At 37.0% G+C, this 17,903-nt stretch overlaps 1 protein-coding gene across 1 annotated transcript in view; it reads left to right on the top strand.

The window, feature by feature from the left end:
* Positions 1-17,903, top strand: part of EPRS1 (glutamyl-prolyl-tRNA synthetase 1) — a 67,773-nt gene that overhangs the window by 12,034 nt on the left and 37,836 nt on the right. Inside the window, exons 7-14 of the mRNA XM_007172074.3 lie at positions 2,250-2,376; positions 3,074-3,266; positions 5,090-5,261; positions 6,673-6,906; positions 7,960-8,044; positions 8,465-8,524; positions 13,397-13,507; positions 16,748-16,884. Coding sequence (XP_007172136.2) covers positions 2,250-2,376; positions 3,074-3,266; positions 5,090-5,261; positions 6,673-6,906; positions 7,960-8,044; positions 8,465-8,524; positions 13,397-13,507; positions 16,748-16,884 — 1,119 coding nt within the window. The remainder of the gene's footprint in view (positions 1-2,249; positions 2,377-3,073; positions 3,267-5,089; positions 5,262-6,672; positions 6,907-7,959; positions 8,045-8,464; positions 8,525-13,396; positions 13,508-16,747; positions 16,885-17,903) is intronic.

The following is a 17,903-nucleotide window of genomic DNA, read 5'->3' on the forward strand; positions in this document are numbered from 1 at the left end:
TTTGGAGTCTTTTTATATTTTCTGTCACTATCACTTCTTGGAATAGTGAGCTCCTCATATTTATTATTTACTGTATAAAATATGTTTATTTGTTGTGAATTATGTCAGTTTCAGTCCAACAGTTGAATACAGTTTTGGAATTTAGAATGTAAGTCAGTGTTCAGGTTTAAAAACATTCATAATTTTGATCATATCTCCTTATACTGCAAAACAAGTCTTCTTTAATTAGTTTTTTAATCATTTTTTTTTCCCTGTGTCTTTCATGAAGGCCAGAAGGCTTGAATTTTGCCATTTATTCGTATTCATAGCTAACACATAGATAGCACCTGTTATGTGCAGGTACTTACCAAGCACTTTACATGTAGTAACTTGTTTAATCCTGTCAGCCCTGTGAAGAAGGCACTGTTATTATCTCCAGTTTTCCAAATGGTTTCAGAAACTGATTCATACAACGTTTTAGCAACTTGCCAAATCCAAACCTACGCTGTCTGGCTCTAGAATCCGTATGACTAAAAATTATATGCCTATGTCTGTTTTGTGTGGGAAAAGCCCAATATAGCATCAGTACTAACTAATGCAGCATGGAACATATTTTTCTTTAGCTCTCCTGATGTAGTTGTCTCTTGAGCCAATTATTTTACTTATCTTGGGAATATTTTATAGTCCTGTTAGCTTTTCTGAGGTTTAGAATTGTTAGAATTGCACACATTATTTTAGATTCAGAGATAGTATCTTTAAGTATAGTAGTTTGATTTCATCACGCCTCTTAAGGGTAATTCCTGTATGTAAAGCACATTAACTGTCAATTAGTAGGTAGTCAGTGATTATTAGTCTTCTTTTTTCTCTTCTTAACATGTTAATCGGATGTAACACTTTCAGTTAAAACTGCACAAAGTATTTCTGTTTTGTTTTCAGAACTCACAGTCCTTTGTTTTACTTTTAATAAACTTTAAATTTTAGAGTAGTTTTAGATTTATAGGAATATTGCAGGAAAAAAAACAAAAAACCAAAAAGTTCCCTTGTACCTGTACCCAGTTTTCCCTAATGTTAACATCTTACATTACTATGGTACCTTTGTCACAATTAATGAACCAGTATTGATGTATAGTTATTACCTAAACTCCATACTTGTTTGGATTTCATTAGTTCTTCCCTAATGTCCTTTTTCTCTTCCAGGATCTCATCTGGGATGCAACTTATGGTGCTTTATTTTATGCAGAAAGTTCTGAATAACCCTAAATGCATTGCATTGTACTTGTCTGCATTAGCCTATGCATATAAACGCTTTAAAATTGAATCATTGACCTAGAATGCTGTGTGAATATCTAAAGAAATAGATTGACTTTAGAAATGATATAAAGACATATCATTGTACTTTTCCCTCCCCTCTTGATATCAACTGAGATCAGAGGTGTGCATGAAACTAGGTGACTGTAGAGCAGTGCAACTGTGGCTGCTGTTATTGATGAAAAGTGTATTTTCAACAATAGTGGTTTAGGATATTGCGTTTTACCCACTTCATTGATAGAGGAGGATGTTGATATGTAATAATATTAACAGTGCCTCTGATTTATTTTATTCTATGTAATGGTCAGCTGCCCATAGAACAGAATAGTGTTTTCATAGGTTGTGATCTGTGGAATATTGGTACTGGATGAGACCTTCAAGATCATTCAGTTAAAGTCTTTTCATTTTGGCTTCTGAGAAAACTAAAGCCCAGAGAAGTAAAGTGCTTTCTTGTGGCTTTCTAATCCTCATGTGCTCTTTTATTTAATGATCACAGTCACAGTGGCACCCTCAGAGGTGCTTCTGTCTTGTTTGCGATGGACGGGTTCCCAGTTCTCAGTAGCATCTGGTCTTACGAAAGATCCACGATTGTGTAGCATTGCAGACAGTTTTGGAAGCAGTTTTCCTCTAACTAAATTACCTTTCATTCCTCAGTAAAAAAAAAAAAAAAAAAAAAGGAAAATAGAGATTAGCCTTAAGGTTGTAATGTTTGTAAATAACATTCCTTTGTGAGATTTTACATATGAAATTGTTTCTTGTGATTATCTTATAAATGTTGTAGTCTTTTTTTCCTTCCTCAGGGGCAGATTTTCTATTACAGTACTTCTTGTTAGCAAATAAAATAAGACTGGAATACCAACTAGAAGGATTTTTGTTTAGTTCTCATCTCCTCAAAAAGGTTAAGTTTAAGTATTTAGTTAAAACATGTTAATGAGTTTCTTTGTAAAATGTTTTTGTTGTAGTTACTTACACATTGGGCATGCAAAAGCTGCTCTTCTGAACCAGCACTACCAGGTTAACTTTAAAGGGAAACTGATCATGAGATTTGATGACACAAATCCTGAAAAAGAAAAGGAAGATTTTGAGAAGGTAATTAAAGGTGTAGTGATGACCCTTTGTCAGTAAAGTTGATTAAAATTAGAGGGTGACCTGGTACCTTCATGGTATGAAAATAAATTAAGTTTGTTCTCATAGCTGCTTCTTTTGCTCATCTGTATATTCTTTGCCTGAGACCTAAGCCAAGAATTGTTGAGCTCCCATGCCAAAAAACTTCGATTTATTTTTTTCCTCCTCAGCTGTTGTAGAATTTACTTAAGTGTTACATTTTCCTACAAGTATCACTTTCTTAAATGAATTGGTCACTAGAGGCAGGTTTCCTTTTTGTCATATAATTTTATGAATGAAACGAACACTAAGTAGGTATTGGAAAATGTGAAGGTTTCCTAGCCTCTTATATCATCTGTTTAGAAGCACTGTAATATATTCAAAGAGAGGGCAAATAATTGTCAGCATGACCAATAATAATCAGCTTTCCCAGAATAAATGGAAAGCACCATGAGATCAGCTTTCTCAGCTGAAAATTTGGAGGCTAGTATAATGAATATCTCTCTCTTTTTTTTTTTTTTTTTCTTTTCTGATCTAATATCATACAACTTCCACAGCCATTTCCAGGCTCTGTAAGACTGATGGTGTATTATTACATTTGCCCAAATGCAGTGTCAAGGATTGAAAATACACAAGAAAATGCAAAAGATCAACGGATGGTTATTTTGGGTTCTTATTGCAGGTTATCTTGGAAGATGTTGCAATGTTGCATATCAAACCAGATCAATTTACTTACACCTCGGATCATTTTGCAACTATAATGAAATATGCAGAGAAGTTAATTCAGGAAGGGAAGGCTTATGTGGATGATACTCCTGCTGAGCAGATGAAAGCGGAACGTGAGCAGAGGATAGAATCCAAACACAGAAAAAACTGTAAGGCACACTTAGTGTTTTATATTTTAATCGATATTCTTCTTGTGTTCTGCTTCTTCAGTAGAAAATGATTTCTGTGAAAGATGCTGGTTTGAAACACATTTGGAAATATGTTTCATATGTTAGTTCATCTCTTAGAAATCTTTTCTCTTTCTCTATCATCGTTACATTGTTATTACTTTGTTAGCAGGCGTGTGCCCTCAGCATCTCGCTTGTTACCTGTAGTCTTTTGCATTGCGTTCACTCCATGTGATTCCTTCTTCAACTTTTTGTAGTTCTCTCAATTTAAATACTGAGCCTTTCTAATTAGAATGTTTGATGATAATGTTAGCCATACCCAAATCTTCCTGTCAGCGTGTGAGTAAATGTGAATATAATATGTAAGCTTGATGCTACCCAATGTCTGAAATATCACTTAACAAAAAAGCATATCTTTGTTATTACTTGTTCCTGAGCTCTGAATCTGGCTATTTTTATTCTGTGATTATGTTCCAGAACTTCCACGCTACTATTCTTAAATCTTTTATTTTTTTTTAAGTTTTTTTAATCTTATTATCCAGCCTTTTTTTAATATACATATATATATATTTTAAATTAATTAATTTATTTTTGGCTGTGTTGGGTCTTCGTTGCTGCACACGGGCTTTCTCTAGTTGTGGTGAGCGGGGGCTACTCTTCGTTGTGGTGCACGTGCTTCTCATTGAGGTGGCTTCTCTTGTTGCAGAGCACAGACTCTAGGCGTGCGGGCTCAGTAGTTGTGGCTCATGGGCTCTAGAGCGCAGGCTCAGTAGCTGTGGTGCACAGGCTGAGTTGCTCCGTGGCATGTGGCGTCTTCCTGGACCAGGGCTCGAACCCGTGTCCCCTGCATTGGCAAGCGGATTCTTAGCCACTGCTCCACCAGGGAAGCCCTATACTTAAATCTTGAGTGTCACATTTGGGAAGTGTAGTAAATTCAAAATGTTATGGAAGTCTGTCTTTTTTTTTTTTAACCCCCTTTTAAATGTTTCTCTACATTTTCAGAGATAGTTAACAACTGGACTTTTAGACCTAACCTGATTCTTTGAGAACAGGTAAAATGTCCATCGTATCTTCACAGAGTTTTCCACAGAGAATCATTGTTTAACAGTTCTTTCTTATTCATATGGGGCAGGTACCTACCTGACATAAGTAGGACCATAGTCAGTGGGGATATAGAGTTTTTTCCCTGGCATAAACTTGTATCACTGTTGCTATCATCTCTCATTTTGGGGATCCGAGAGTATCCTGCTTTCCGCTGGAATGACTGAAGGTGCTCTTGGGGAGCCAAGGGGCTCAGGCTCTCAGCCAGAGGTATGTTCTTTAGATGGTCATGTGCTGCAGCACCAATGCCTGGGCTGGGTCAGACCGGTCTGTCCCTTGGGTGTGAGGTGGCAAAGGAACAGAATGCTTCTGCTTGAAACACCCAGTGTTAAATTGGAGGGGGCGACTGACGGGCCAGTTGTGCTGTGATGGGAACATGGAAAACACTGGCTGAGAGAAGCCTTCAGGCCTTAGACGTCATCTCTTACCCTTCGTCAGTGCTACGTCAGTGGAGTGTATTGACTTCTAAAACATACAGAGAGTACGTTTCCTAAGTGTTCTGTGGAATTTCTTCATTAAAAAAACAATGCATTTACTCTTGGTATCAGATATTGGAACTATTACGGTACTTTTAAACTAGTGGGGTGTGCTTATAAAATCAGAATGTGAAAATTTGTGTCAAATTATAAGGCTGTTAAAATAATTTGAATTCAACCAGATTAGTAATACATTAGATAAACTATAGTATAACTATCATTTTATAGCTGTTGAGAAGAATCTACAAATGTGGGAAGAAATGAAAAAAGGAAGCCAGTTTGGTCAGTCCTGCTGTTTGCGAGCAAAAATTGACATGAGTAGTAACAATGGGTGCATGAGGGACCCAACGCTTTATCGCTGCAAAATTCAACCACACCCAAGAACTGGAAATAAATACAGGTAGGTGTATTTCATTCATTATGCTCGGTAGCTTACTATGCTTTTGCTTTGATGCTTCTGTATACATGGAGTAGGGAGTAGCTGCAGAATAGTCAAGAGATCTGGATCTTTGTTCATTCATGGCCTTCGGTAAAGCATGTAGCCTCTCGTTACTTAGCTATCAATTAAGGTTATACTAGGTTATGTCTAAGATCATTTCCATCTATAGAAGTCCTTGAGTCTGCCTAAAGTTGCATTTTATGTATTGATCAGGTATACTGTGGTGTGTTTCTTTAGATGAAGATACTTCTTTTCCTATTATAAACTTTGATTCTGCTAGACATAAGTTTATTCGTAAACATGATAGAAGATTTAAAGAAATATGAAAAAGAAAGTATTGTGTTTTTTCTAATTTTGGTTAGTTTTCTGTGTGGTTTTCAGGTTAATAGATTTTTTTTTCTTTAAATCGCCCCCACCTGGCCATTAATTTATAAAGTAACCATAGAATATATTTTCTTATACTTTGAAGAAGCCTACTACATACAAATGCTGAATTGTAACTTCTGAAGAGATTGGTGAATGTAAATGATTTCCTGAGTAGCTAATGTAACTTTCTTTAAACTTGTGGGTACAGGTATGTGTATCTGTATCTGGACAAACACTTCATGTGTGTATATATATGTCCTTCATTTTTAACAGGACAATTGCTCCTTGTTTACTAAGCAGATACTTTGAATACATTTGGAAAAGTGAATTTGGGTACACATTTTCAGTATCAAATAATTGCAAAGCATAGTGCAGTAGCATCTTAATGAAGTTGTATCTTAAAAATTAGAAGGCATAATGCAATAATATATTTTTAAAAATTCAAATGGAAACTGTGGATGTGTTGTGTACATTATTTTAGACAGAAATTGTTTTTAAGACTATTCCATCCTAAATGGAATTTTAATCAACCTAATAATTTTCTTCTCTTTTACTTGTCAGAGAAGGAAACATTCTATTCTTGAATGCATTTACTTATGAAAGTATTAAACCTAGAGATTTACTTGAGTGTGGGATTATTTAAGATATTGAAAAGCTAAATTCCCTTGAAATTATTATTGCTTCTTACCATGATATACATTGGCCATTACAGAAATGTGATTATAGAATTCACTGCGCCAGTATCCCATTGTCTGTTAAATTGCATATTTGCTTTTTTTGTTTGAATATTGAGTGGGTAATTGATTCATTGTCCTCAAAGTCTGATTTAAAAAAATGTTTTGATGTACTTTGAGTATTATGAGTCATGACACCTGTTGGTTTTTAAGGAATTCTTACCTTGTAAAGAATTATGTTTTAAATTAGTACTGCTGCTTATAATGCCTAATCTAAGGTGAAAAGGGTAAAACCCTTCATTGATTTTCAACATATTCACTTTTTTTCCTAGTGTTTATCCGACATATGATTTTGCCTGCCCCATAGTTGACAGCATTGAAGGTGTTACACATGCCCTGAGAACAACAGAATACCATGACAGAGATGAACAGTTTTACTGGATTATTGAAGCTTTAGGCATAAGAAAACCATACATTTGGGAATACAGTCGGCTAAATCTCAACAACACAGTGCTATCCAAAAGAAAGCTCACATGGTTTGTCAATGAAGGACTAGTAGATGGATGGTATGTTTGCTGTTATCTAGAATTTTGAGAGGAAGTCAGGACATGGTTTATCACTAATTTTTAAACTGCTTTGAGGGGCGGGGAGGATGAATGGGAGGGGTTGAAATGGATAGGGCTATAGGGTTTCTGTTCCTTGTCTTTATTGTATCCAGGTTCTCAGGTACTGCTCTCTTTTGCTTCAATGCAGCAAACATGTAGTGCCCATGTTTGGGCACAAAGATAGAGTCCATGTTTGGGACTAGAAAAAGTTTGAAAATCTCTGTAGCACATTAATAATCTATATGGGATTTCCATGAGAACGATGAGTGTAAAAACTAAAATCATCTTAGAGGCATGTATCCATGTAAATGAAACCTGTTCAGTTGGGTTACCATACTTATAAGCCTAAGAATGTTTTTTTTAACCTGAATTAACACGAACGTGTATATTAGTTTTTATTAGCATCATGTAATAGTGACACATATTAAGTATATATTGAATAATATGTAATTTTAGACTGTTTTACTGTGGAGCTGAATTTGATAAAGGGGAAGTTTACTTTGGGCCGCATACAAAGGGTGTTATTGCAAACTTACTGAAGTTTGCAGATCTCTGCAGAATATTAATAACCAACATGTATATTTTTTACAACCCAAAAGGCTTTATAAAGTGTATTTGTACATGAACGAGAGGCTAACCATCTCTTATCTGTGTCTCATGGTCATATGTAGAATAGGGATCTTGTATGTTTGTTAAATAAAAAGCAAATAAAAATGTTGTAATGCATATGTTTTCTGTATTTGAAGGTGTCACCTTTGTGTCTTTTTTCAAATGTACTTTTACTGTTTCCAGTAGTGCATTTATTTTACTGAGTAATTTTTGACTAGTAAGCAGCTTTCTTCTTCCATGAACTTGGGCTCAATGGTATTATGATCTGCCTAATTATTATAACCAGCTCTTAGTCCAAATATTTAGCAAATGGAATATAATGTTATGCAGTAAGGTATATTGTACTCTCTGCACCTACACATTAAAAAAGTCTCCTTGGTTCTTAAAACTTGCCGTATTTCCCAGGGATGACCCACGATTTCCTACGGTTCGCGGTGTGCTGAGAAGAGGGATGACAGTTGAAGGACTGAAACAGTTTATTGCTGCTCAGGTGAGTTATAGTTTCTTTTCCAGCTTCTCTGTTTGGATTTTTAAGTATCTAATAATATCCTTTTAGTCTTTATTATTCCTGTTGTTCTTTCTGTTCTTTGCTTGTTGCTTATAATGCAAGGGCAGAGTGTTTTTGAAAAAAACACTGTTATAATAGTGGAAAATTGAGAATGTCCTAAACTATGCTAGGGTTGGACAAAGGCAGCTGTGGTGTTTTTACCCAGTGAAACATGTGACTCTAACGGTTACGACTCTAACTGCTCAGGGTAACGAGATTAGTGTGTACATACTAAGTTTTATATTCCAGTGGAAGTAAACTTGTAAGTATTGATTGGGTTTATTTTCTAGCATGCTTAACTTGAAGAAAATATTCTGGTTAATACTTCTTGCCCTTTAAGCTGTTCTATTATTGTTTTTCTAGGGTTCTTCACGTTCAGTTGTGAACATGGAATGGGACAAAATTTGGGCATTTAACAAAAAGGTACATGTTTTGACTCCTGGTCCTCTTTTTTTCATGCCTAACTCCTAAGTAATAGATTACATGTAGAATTCATTAGTGTGCTCATGGTAGAGAAAATTTTGTGAAGAATATTACAGTTTTGCAGATTTTTCAGGAAAATGGAATGTTTTACTTTTTTAAACATATAAAGTGCATTAAGCCTATAAACTATACCAAACAAGAGCAATGATTAAAACAAACTTGGAGTTACGGGGAATGGTAACAGTTTTTTCCTTAAATCTTTTTTGAACACTTTGCATTTCATTTTTCTGCTTTCAAGCTGCGAGCTCTCTGTAAGAAGGTATTACTTAATGCTTTTATTTGCCTTACTTAGCACATAGCTTTTAGCATATTACATGTTATAACCTGAGATGTTATACAGCTTTGAAGCACAATCACATTTATATGAGACTTGCTTATACAGACCCACTGAAATGCATTATTCCTAGTTTAAAAAAACATGTCCTCTAGTTTTCTTAGTGGCAAAGGGAAGATATGGCTAACTCCATTCTACTGTTCCCTTGTTTACTGAGAGGACATAGAGTTTTAAAGTCACAGATTTCATTGAATTGTATTGAAGGTTCGTTAATTATAATCCCTGTGTCTTATTGAATCTAGCTTAAAAAAAAAAAAGCTGTGTCTTAAAAGTCAAATGAGGAATACTGCATATTGACATTGTTAATTGGAAGCAGATGCTTAGACACTATAATAAGGCAAATCATTAAAGTGCCATGTTTTAAACTATGGTTTCTGTGATTGTGTTCTGTAAATTCTTTTTCTTTGTATTGCTGCTTGATTGTGCTGATGCCTTGCCTCAAAAAATAGTTGCTTGTCTTGCATGTGTCTTGAATTTATTTTATTTAGTCTTTTGTGTTTAGTCAGTTTTTGGATACATAATGGAATTATTAATTGGTTCGCTCTGTTGCTGCAGTTACTAATAAATACATTCAAAACTTATAGGCAGAGTTGACATTGGAATACTTTTCATTAATAATCCATGTACATTTAGTTCAAATATAAGAAATACATTTCACTACAGGCCGATAATTCTATAGGGTCTGTTAAATGAACAGCATATTCCCCTGTCTTCTTTCCTTCCATTTTCTCTCCCTAGATAAATCACTTTCAGCTCTTTTAGATAATTGTTTTGGTATTTATTGCCCATATCTCTAAATGAGATGTGTGTGTTGCTTCTTCTTGATTTTCTGTTTGTTTGTTTGTTTTAGGCATCATCAGTTTACTTTCCACAAGGGAAGATGAGGATTTAGGTCTCCTATTTTTTCTCATAACTCGTTGGCTTTTTTGTGGCTAATTGTTTTGTTTTGTTTCCCTCATTTGTTTAATTTTCTAATTCCATCTCAGACTCTGCGCAAGTTGTCTAAATTTCCTGCCAAAATGTTCTCGTGCCTCAGGTATTTCAGTTTCACCTTAGAGACATCTCTGCCGGGGCCTTCGTGCTGCTCACATCTGATCTAGATGAGAGGCCTGTTAACTTCTGAAGTACAGCTGTCTTCCCAGGTCAATCTTCCTCATCATCCTGGGAATTCCCTTTGCTCTTCTTCTGTGATGGATCATCTGGTTCTTGGATCTTCCTTCTCTTCTTATTGCCTCTTTGCTTTGCTGTACTGTATCCTCTGGTAGCTCCCTGAGAAGGGGAGCATGGGATGAAGATTTTTGAGACTTTTATATGAACAGCGTCTTCACTTTGAAATTTCTCAATGATGTGCCTTGGGGTGGGTCTGTTTTCATTCATATCCATTGGAAGAACATGTGGCTTCCAGACTGGAAACTCATTCCGTCAGTTCTGGGAAATTTTCCTGAGTTCCTTCTGCTTCTTTGTTGCTTTCTCCACTATGTTGTCTTTCTCCTCTGTGGAACGTTTCTTGAGCACATGTTGGCTTTCCTGGACTGTTGCTCTAATTTTGTTTTCTCTCTTATTTTCCTTCTCATCTTTTGGCTCTACTTTCTGGTAGATGTACTCAGCCCTATCTTCTTGACTTTTGTTGAGTTTTTCATTTATGCTGTCGTATTTCTAAGATTTCTCGTTTGTGCTTTGAATTTTCAGAATAACGTCCTGTTCTGTTTCATGGTTACAATATAATCAATGGTATTTTTTCTTATGTCTTTCCTCCAGGTTTATTTTGTTTTTTCTTTGGTATTAAAGGCATTTCTTAGACATCTGGTGAGCCTTGGTTATCTGCTTATCTTTAACAGAGGGGACTGAGAGAGGGATTGGAAGCCCTGAGAAAAAGATTGGGCTTGTCAGCTGTGCCTCACTGTAAGATGGTCTGGCTGGGCCGGTTAGTTGAAAAGCCTTGACGTCAGTAACCTTACATCTCATCTCTTGGACTAGGCAGTTTTTCCAGAGGAGTTTCTTTCAGTTAAGTTGCCAGAAGTGTGAAGGCCTGACTGCCAGGGCTTTGGAACTGACTGGGGAAAACTCTGGGGACTTGACCTCTAATATCATACATTTTCTTAATACCGTTGTCTCAGTGCAGAACCCTCAGCTTCAGAAGAAGAGTCTCTGGACCTTTTGGAGTAATTTAAAACCACTGATCCAGAGATTTTGAGAATTGTACAATTTTAGAACTGAAAAAGACTTTAAAATCTTTTAATCCAAGGTTTCCAAAACTTGTCTGCTCCTAACCATCCTGTGGAATGCTTGTTTAAAAATGGATTTCCAGGGCTTCCCTGGTGGCGCAGTGGTTGAGAGTCTGCCTGCCAATGCAGGGGACACGGGTTCGAGCCCTGGTCTGGGAAGATCCCACATGCCGCGGAGCGACTGGGCCCGTGAGCCACAACTACTGAGCCTGCGCGTCTGGAGCCCGTGCTCCGCAACAAGAGGGGCCGCGATAGTGAGAGGCCCGCGCACCGCGATGAAGAGTGGCCCCCGCTTGCCGCAACTAGAGAAAGCCCTCGCACAGAAACGAAGACCCAACACAGCCAAAAATAAATAAATTTAAAAAACTGCTTTCAAGATCTATTTAAAAAAAAAAATGGATTTCCAGACTTAACTTCAGACATTAGAGTCACAGTCAGGGTTAAGTGGCATGAGACTCTGCGCAGGCCAGCGCCCTAAGGGGTGATTTCAATCCGTCAGGTGTGAGAAACAGCACCCTAAGGGGTCATTGCAATCCGTCAGGTGTGAGAAGCAGCCTTCTGCTCTCTGTCAGTTGAGGAAGCTGAGCTGCAGTGAACTGAAGTCAGTTTCTCAGGTTGGATCATCTAGTTTTGGCTTCTTTAAAAGAAAAAATTGTATCTTACTGGCTTAAATACTAAACTGAGTAGTCACAAATTAAATCTGTGATCATTCTAACCCAGTAGAAGCTGAAAGAAGGAACCCTTAACCAGTAAGAATGACTTTTTTTTTTTTAACTTTTGGGTTTATTTATTATTTATTTATTGTTGTGTTGGGTCTTCGTTTCTGTGCGAGGGCTTTCTCTAGTTGAGGCGAGCGGGGCCACTCTTCATCGCGGTGCGCGGGCCTCTCACTATCGCGGCTTCTCTTATTGCGGAGCACGGGCTCTAGACGCGCAGTCTCAGTAATTGTGGCTCACGGGCCCAGTTGCTCTGCGGCATGTGGGATCCTCCCAGACCAGGGCTTGAACCCCTGTCTCCTGCATTGGCAGGCAGATTCTCAACCACTGTGCCACCAGGGAAGCCCAAGAATGACTTTTAAACCTCAAGGAAGGAAAGAATGAAATAGTAAGTTTAGAGGGAGGCTGGTGCTGATTTAGTACTGGCATGATATATAAGCAGGTAGGGAGTAGCAATCAAGGGGAAGTTAGATGGCTTTTCAGACTTTTCTGACTGACCCTCTGAGCATGGTTTCTTCTCTAAGTTCATTCAGAATTTCTGAAAAATACTCTCAAAGCAAACAACAACAACAAAATACCAGCCAAACAATAGCAACAACAAAAACCCAATATAAACCAAAAGACACAGCCAAGTTTAATTAGCCATACCACTATCTCCTGCATCCTTCTAATGGGAAAAAAATGACTTTTATTACTTTACTTAGCTATTTGACTCCGCACTTGCTTCTATCTACATTTTTCTTCCAAATGCTTTATTTAGTATCTAAATACTGCTGTTGTGATTGGTCATCATGGATAATTTTAAATTGAATAGTGAAATGAGAAAGATACATAGGATCCAGAAGGGGTGCTGCTGCTGTTTTGGAGGTAGAGTAGGTTAGAATGTGATGAGTACTACCATTCACTCAGTTAACCTGTAAATATGTGTTGATTACCTGCATGTGCCAGGCCCTTGGGAACACAGTGGTCCCTATATACGTGTGTATATATACAGCATGCAGACCAGTAGAAATACTTGTTTACTTTTAATCTGTAGAATTGCCTTATTATAGTGACCTAATGCTGTTCTGCTTTTGATGGTGGTGTGTTGCCTAGCACTGCTTATAGAAAATGATACTGAAACACATATATCTATATTCCTTCAAAACAGTCCTCTCCAACAGTACAAAATGGAGTATCACATTTACCTGTAGGATTGTTACATAACCCCACAGGATAATTTTTCTTTCTAGTATCAGAGTTAAAAATTACTTTCAAAATATTTCTAATATTATGCTTTAACTATTGGTTTCTTTTCGCTTGTCAGTAGTTATTCTTGGAAAGGAACTCTAAATCCTTCATGCAGTCTTTGTTTATGATTGTTTTTCTTTTTTCTACTTGACAGCTAAATGTTAGAGAAGAGTTAGCTGGTAAACCAAAAAATTAGTAAATGCAGTAACAAAGAATGCCAGTTGTTATTCCCGTGCGATTACTTATTTTATTGATGAAGTTCTAAAAAATACCTGAATGTGTTAACACAAGGCTGCCTTCGTTGCAGGTTATTGACCCGGTGGCTCCACGGTACGTCGCGTTACTGAAGGAAGAGGTGGTCCCGGTGAACATCCCCGAGGCCCCGGAGGAGGCGAAAGAAGTAGCCAGACACCCAAAGGTCACCCTCCAGTTTCACCACTGTTGTTCTCGCTGTTAAAGGAGCAGGATAATCAAAGGGAAAAATGTGCTTTGGTGGCAATAGCATGATTGCGGATCATTTTTTTTTTTTTTTTCCCCTGGACTGGTTTTTTTTTTTTTTTAATTAATTAATTAATTAATTTATTTATTTTTGGCTGTGTTGGGTCTTCGTTTCTGTGCGAGGGCTTTCTCTAGTTGCGGCGAGCGGGGGGCCACTCTTCATCGCGGTGCGCGGGCCTCTTCACTATCGTGGCCTCTCTTGTTGCGGAGCACAGGCTCCAGACGCGCAGGCTCAGTAGTTGTGGCTCACGGGTCCAGTTGCTCTGCGGCATGTGGGATCTTCCCAGACCAGGGCTCGAACCCGTGTGCCCTGCATTGGCAGGCAGATTCTCAACCACTGCGCCACCAGGGAAGCCCGGGGATCATTTTTGATCCAGCATTATTTGTCAGGATTTCATACTAATTTAAAAAAAATTTTTTTTCAATTTTTTATACAGTTCTTAAAGGTTACTTTCTGTTTACGGTTATTACAGAATATTGGCTGTATTCTCCGTGTTGTACATCCTTGAACTTATCTTACACCCATTTGTTGTACCTCCCACCCCCTCACCCCTATATTGTCCTGTCCCCCACCCTTCCCCAACTGGTAACCACTAGTTTGTTCTCTGTATCTGTGAGTCTGCTTCTTTTTTGTTATATTCACTAGTGTGTTGTATTTTTTAGATTCCACATGTAAGTCATATCATATAGTATTTGTCTTTCTCTGTCTGACTTATTTCAGTTAGCATAATGCCTCCCAAGTCCATCCATGTTGCTGCAAATGGCAAAATCTCATTCTTTTTGATGGCTGAGTATTCCTCTGTGTGTGTGTGTGTGTGTTTGTGTGTACACACCACGTCTTTGTCCATTTATCTGTTGATGGACACTTCGGTTGCTTCCATATCTTGGCAATTGTAAGCAATGCTGCTATGCACATTGGGGTGCATGTATCTTTTCGAATTAGTGTTTTTGTTTTTCTCGGATATATACCCAGGAGTGGAATTGCTGAGTCTTATGGTAGTTTTATGTTTAGTTTTTGGAGAAACCTCCATACCGTTTTCCACAGTGGCTGCACCAATTTACATTCCCACCAACAGTGCACAAGGGTTCTGTTCTCTCCACATCCTCGCCAACATTTGTTATTTGTGTTCTTTTTGATGATAGCCATTCTGAGAGGTGCAAGGTTACATATCTCATTGTGGTTTTGGTTTGCATTTCCTTGATGATTATCGATGTTAAGCATCTTTTCATATGCCTGTTGGCCATCTGCATTTCCTCTGGCAAAACGTCTATTCACTTCTTCTGTCCATTTTTAAATTGGCTTGTTTGTTTTTTTGATGTTGAATTGTATGAGCTGTTTAAGAATTTGATACTAATTGAAGTAAATGTTTTTGTGGATTTCTTACTGAAGAAATTTATTCTAGCGGTATTACTGTCCACAGCACATCACACAGAACTGTTACACTCAGTTGGTGCCTATTTTTTATTTTGTGGAGATAGCATATTAGTGTATAATAAGAATTTATTTCTTCCTGGAGGTATTATATAATCCATGCTCTTATCTCTGTGTGAAAGCTGAGGTGCATTCTCTGTTAGCTGGGTTATTCGCTATTGCCTTTAAGCCAAAACATTTGACCTAATAGTATTGAATCACAGCTTGAGTCCAGAGTCTTATCACGCTGCCATTGGCTGTGTTTTAGAAAATATCAGTGAAGTGACAATGATATCTGTCTATCTAAATTCAGAATATAAATCTTAAATACAGGTAGCAGGGAGTTCCTCTTAGTTAAGCCATGTTTGTTGTCTCACATGGTTATAACTGCTAGGTTGATAGTCTTGAAGCAAAAATAGATCCTTTTGTTCCAGCTTTGTGAGCTGTCTGTAAATATCTTTATTATCCAATGAAGCTTACGTCCATAGACTAACTCACTCGTATACTAATAGACTAATATATTCATAACCTTACTCATAACTATGTTATGTTCATAGACTAACTCACATGTAAGATAATATGCTTCATGAAGAGCTATAAATGTTCTAAGTGGTAGCCTATGATTGCTTTTCTCTGTATGACATTAGCTTCTTTTTAATTTGGAAGACTTATTTTAAGGGTACCCCTAATAAGATCTGGGGAGAGAGTGTGTGTATGTGTGTGAGTGTGAGTGTGAGATTGATTTGGCTTTACCGTTGCCTTTATCTTGCATCTGATGGGTTCAGCCAGGTGAATGGTGGTTTCTGATGTATCATATTGCCCACTACAGTTAGCTTAAATGTGAAGCTTAATGTTTTAAAATTTGAACGGTGAGAGTAAAACTTTTAAGGGTGCTTATTTGTAATAATAAAGAATAAGTAATAGTTAAATAACTAATTGATTAGGAAACACTTTAAATGATGACTGGATTGCTCAGTTTGCTCTGTGGAATTTTCATTATCCTTTCCCTCACAAAGTGTTCTATATTTAGCCTGTCAGTATTCTGTTCTGAGCCCAGCATAGTATAAGTTGTTGCAACATACCGATTTTTTTCAAGTCCATTGGTGCATTCAGTGAACAATTATTGAACGCGTGTTATTTAACATTTATTCAAAGGATCTTCTTACACTTTTTTTTCTTTTGATTTCGGTCAAACAAAAATCTGAAATTTAACAAATATAGCATTCTTTTTATTTTCCGGATCTCTTTTTCTTCTTCATATAATACATACCGAAAAGGCAGAAAATTTGTCTTTCTATACATGTATGCTACTGTCTTTAAAATTTGTCTCCTAAAATGTGAAAGATCTACCATTTCCTGCTAAGATGACGTCTGTTCCTATAGTGATGTTCCACAGCCACTGATGAGGAATGACTTTATTTTCTCCTTTGCTGCAAAAGCAGTGAGATTTTTGAGGCTAGCAAAGCAGATTCTGGTTGGAAGGACACTGTGAGACAAATACTGTCTTAGCTCTAAAAACAAAGAATGATTGTTTTAGGCTGGACGTAATCTCAGGGGCAGACCACCTCATCTGACTCCAGTACATTATTGGTCAAGTGTCTGACCCAGGGTCACAGAGCTGGGAATCAAATTAATACAGATGACTTCTGTTTTTGTTAAGGAATAAAATGAATGAATGTATAAATTTCATACCGGGTTCAATAGTTGTTGTTTCAACCAACATTCTCTTTTTTTTTTTTTATCAATCAGAATCCTGATGTTGGCTTGAAACCCGTGTGGTATAGTCCTAAAGTTTTCATTGAAGGTGCTGACGCAGAGACGTTGTCAGAGGGTGAGACGGTTACATTTATAAATTGGGGCAACATCAACATTACTAAAATACACAAGTAAGAACTTTTTGTTTGTTTTCAAATAAATATGGAAGGAAAGTCTTTTATGTTTATTCATTTATTAAAAATTACCTAATTCAGACCGATTCATGATGCTGGCTGGTACATCTACCCAGGCATAGATGCTGCAAATTCTGGACACATTAAGGTTTTTTTCCATATATGTTTCATTACATTAGTAGGGTATCAGGATATTGCTTGTGATGTTGAAAACGACTACATGTAGATATAAAAAATAATTCTAATGCTTTAGACCCCCCTTTTATCATCTAATTCTCAGAATGCGATTGCATGGTGGAGAGATCCTTTGGACAGAATTTGTATGTATAACATTCTTTATCCTAAAATCTACTTTACTTTTTATTTTTAAAATTTTTTTATTAATTAATTTTTATTGGAGTATACTTGCTTTACAAAGTTGTGTTAACTTCTACTGCACAGCAAAATGAATCAGGTACATATACATATATCCCCTCCCTTTTGGCTTTCCCTCCCATTTAGGGCACCACAGGGCATTAAGTAGAGTTCCCTATGCTATACAGTGTGTTCCCATCAGTTGTCTATTTTATACCTACTATCAATAGCGTGTGTCAGTCCCAGTCTCTCAGTTCCTCCCACGCCACCCCTTTCCCCCTTGGTATCCATACTTTTGTTCTCTACGTCTGTGTCTCTGTTTCTGCTTTGCAAATATGGTCCTCTATACCATTTTCTAGATTCCACATGTATGGGTTAATATACGATATTTGTTTTTCTCTTTCTGACTGACTTCACTCTATATGACAGTCTAGGTCCTTTCACGTCTCTACAAATGACCCACTTTTGTTCCTTTTTATGGCTAATATTCCATTGTATATATGTACCACATCTTTTTTATCCATTCCTCTGTTGATGGACACTAAAATCTACTCTAAGTTTAATCGTTTTGTGGTGAATATGAACTTCCCAGTTATTGTAGTGTGCTACACTTACCAGTTTGTTCTTAAGATTATGCAAGTGGGACATAGTATGCTAAGATT

This window comes from Balaenoptera acutorostrata, chromosome 1 (assembly GCF_949987535.1).
Source record: "Balaenoptera acutorostrata chromosome 1, mBalAcu1.1, whole genome shotgun sequence".
Classification (NCBI taxonomy): domain Eukaryota; kingdom Metazoa; phylum Chordata; class Mammalia; order Artiodactyla; family Balaenopteridae; genus Balaenoptera; species Balaenoptera acutorostrata.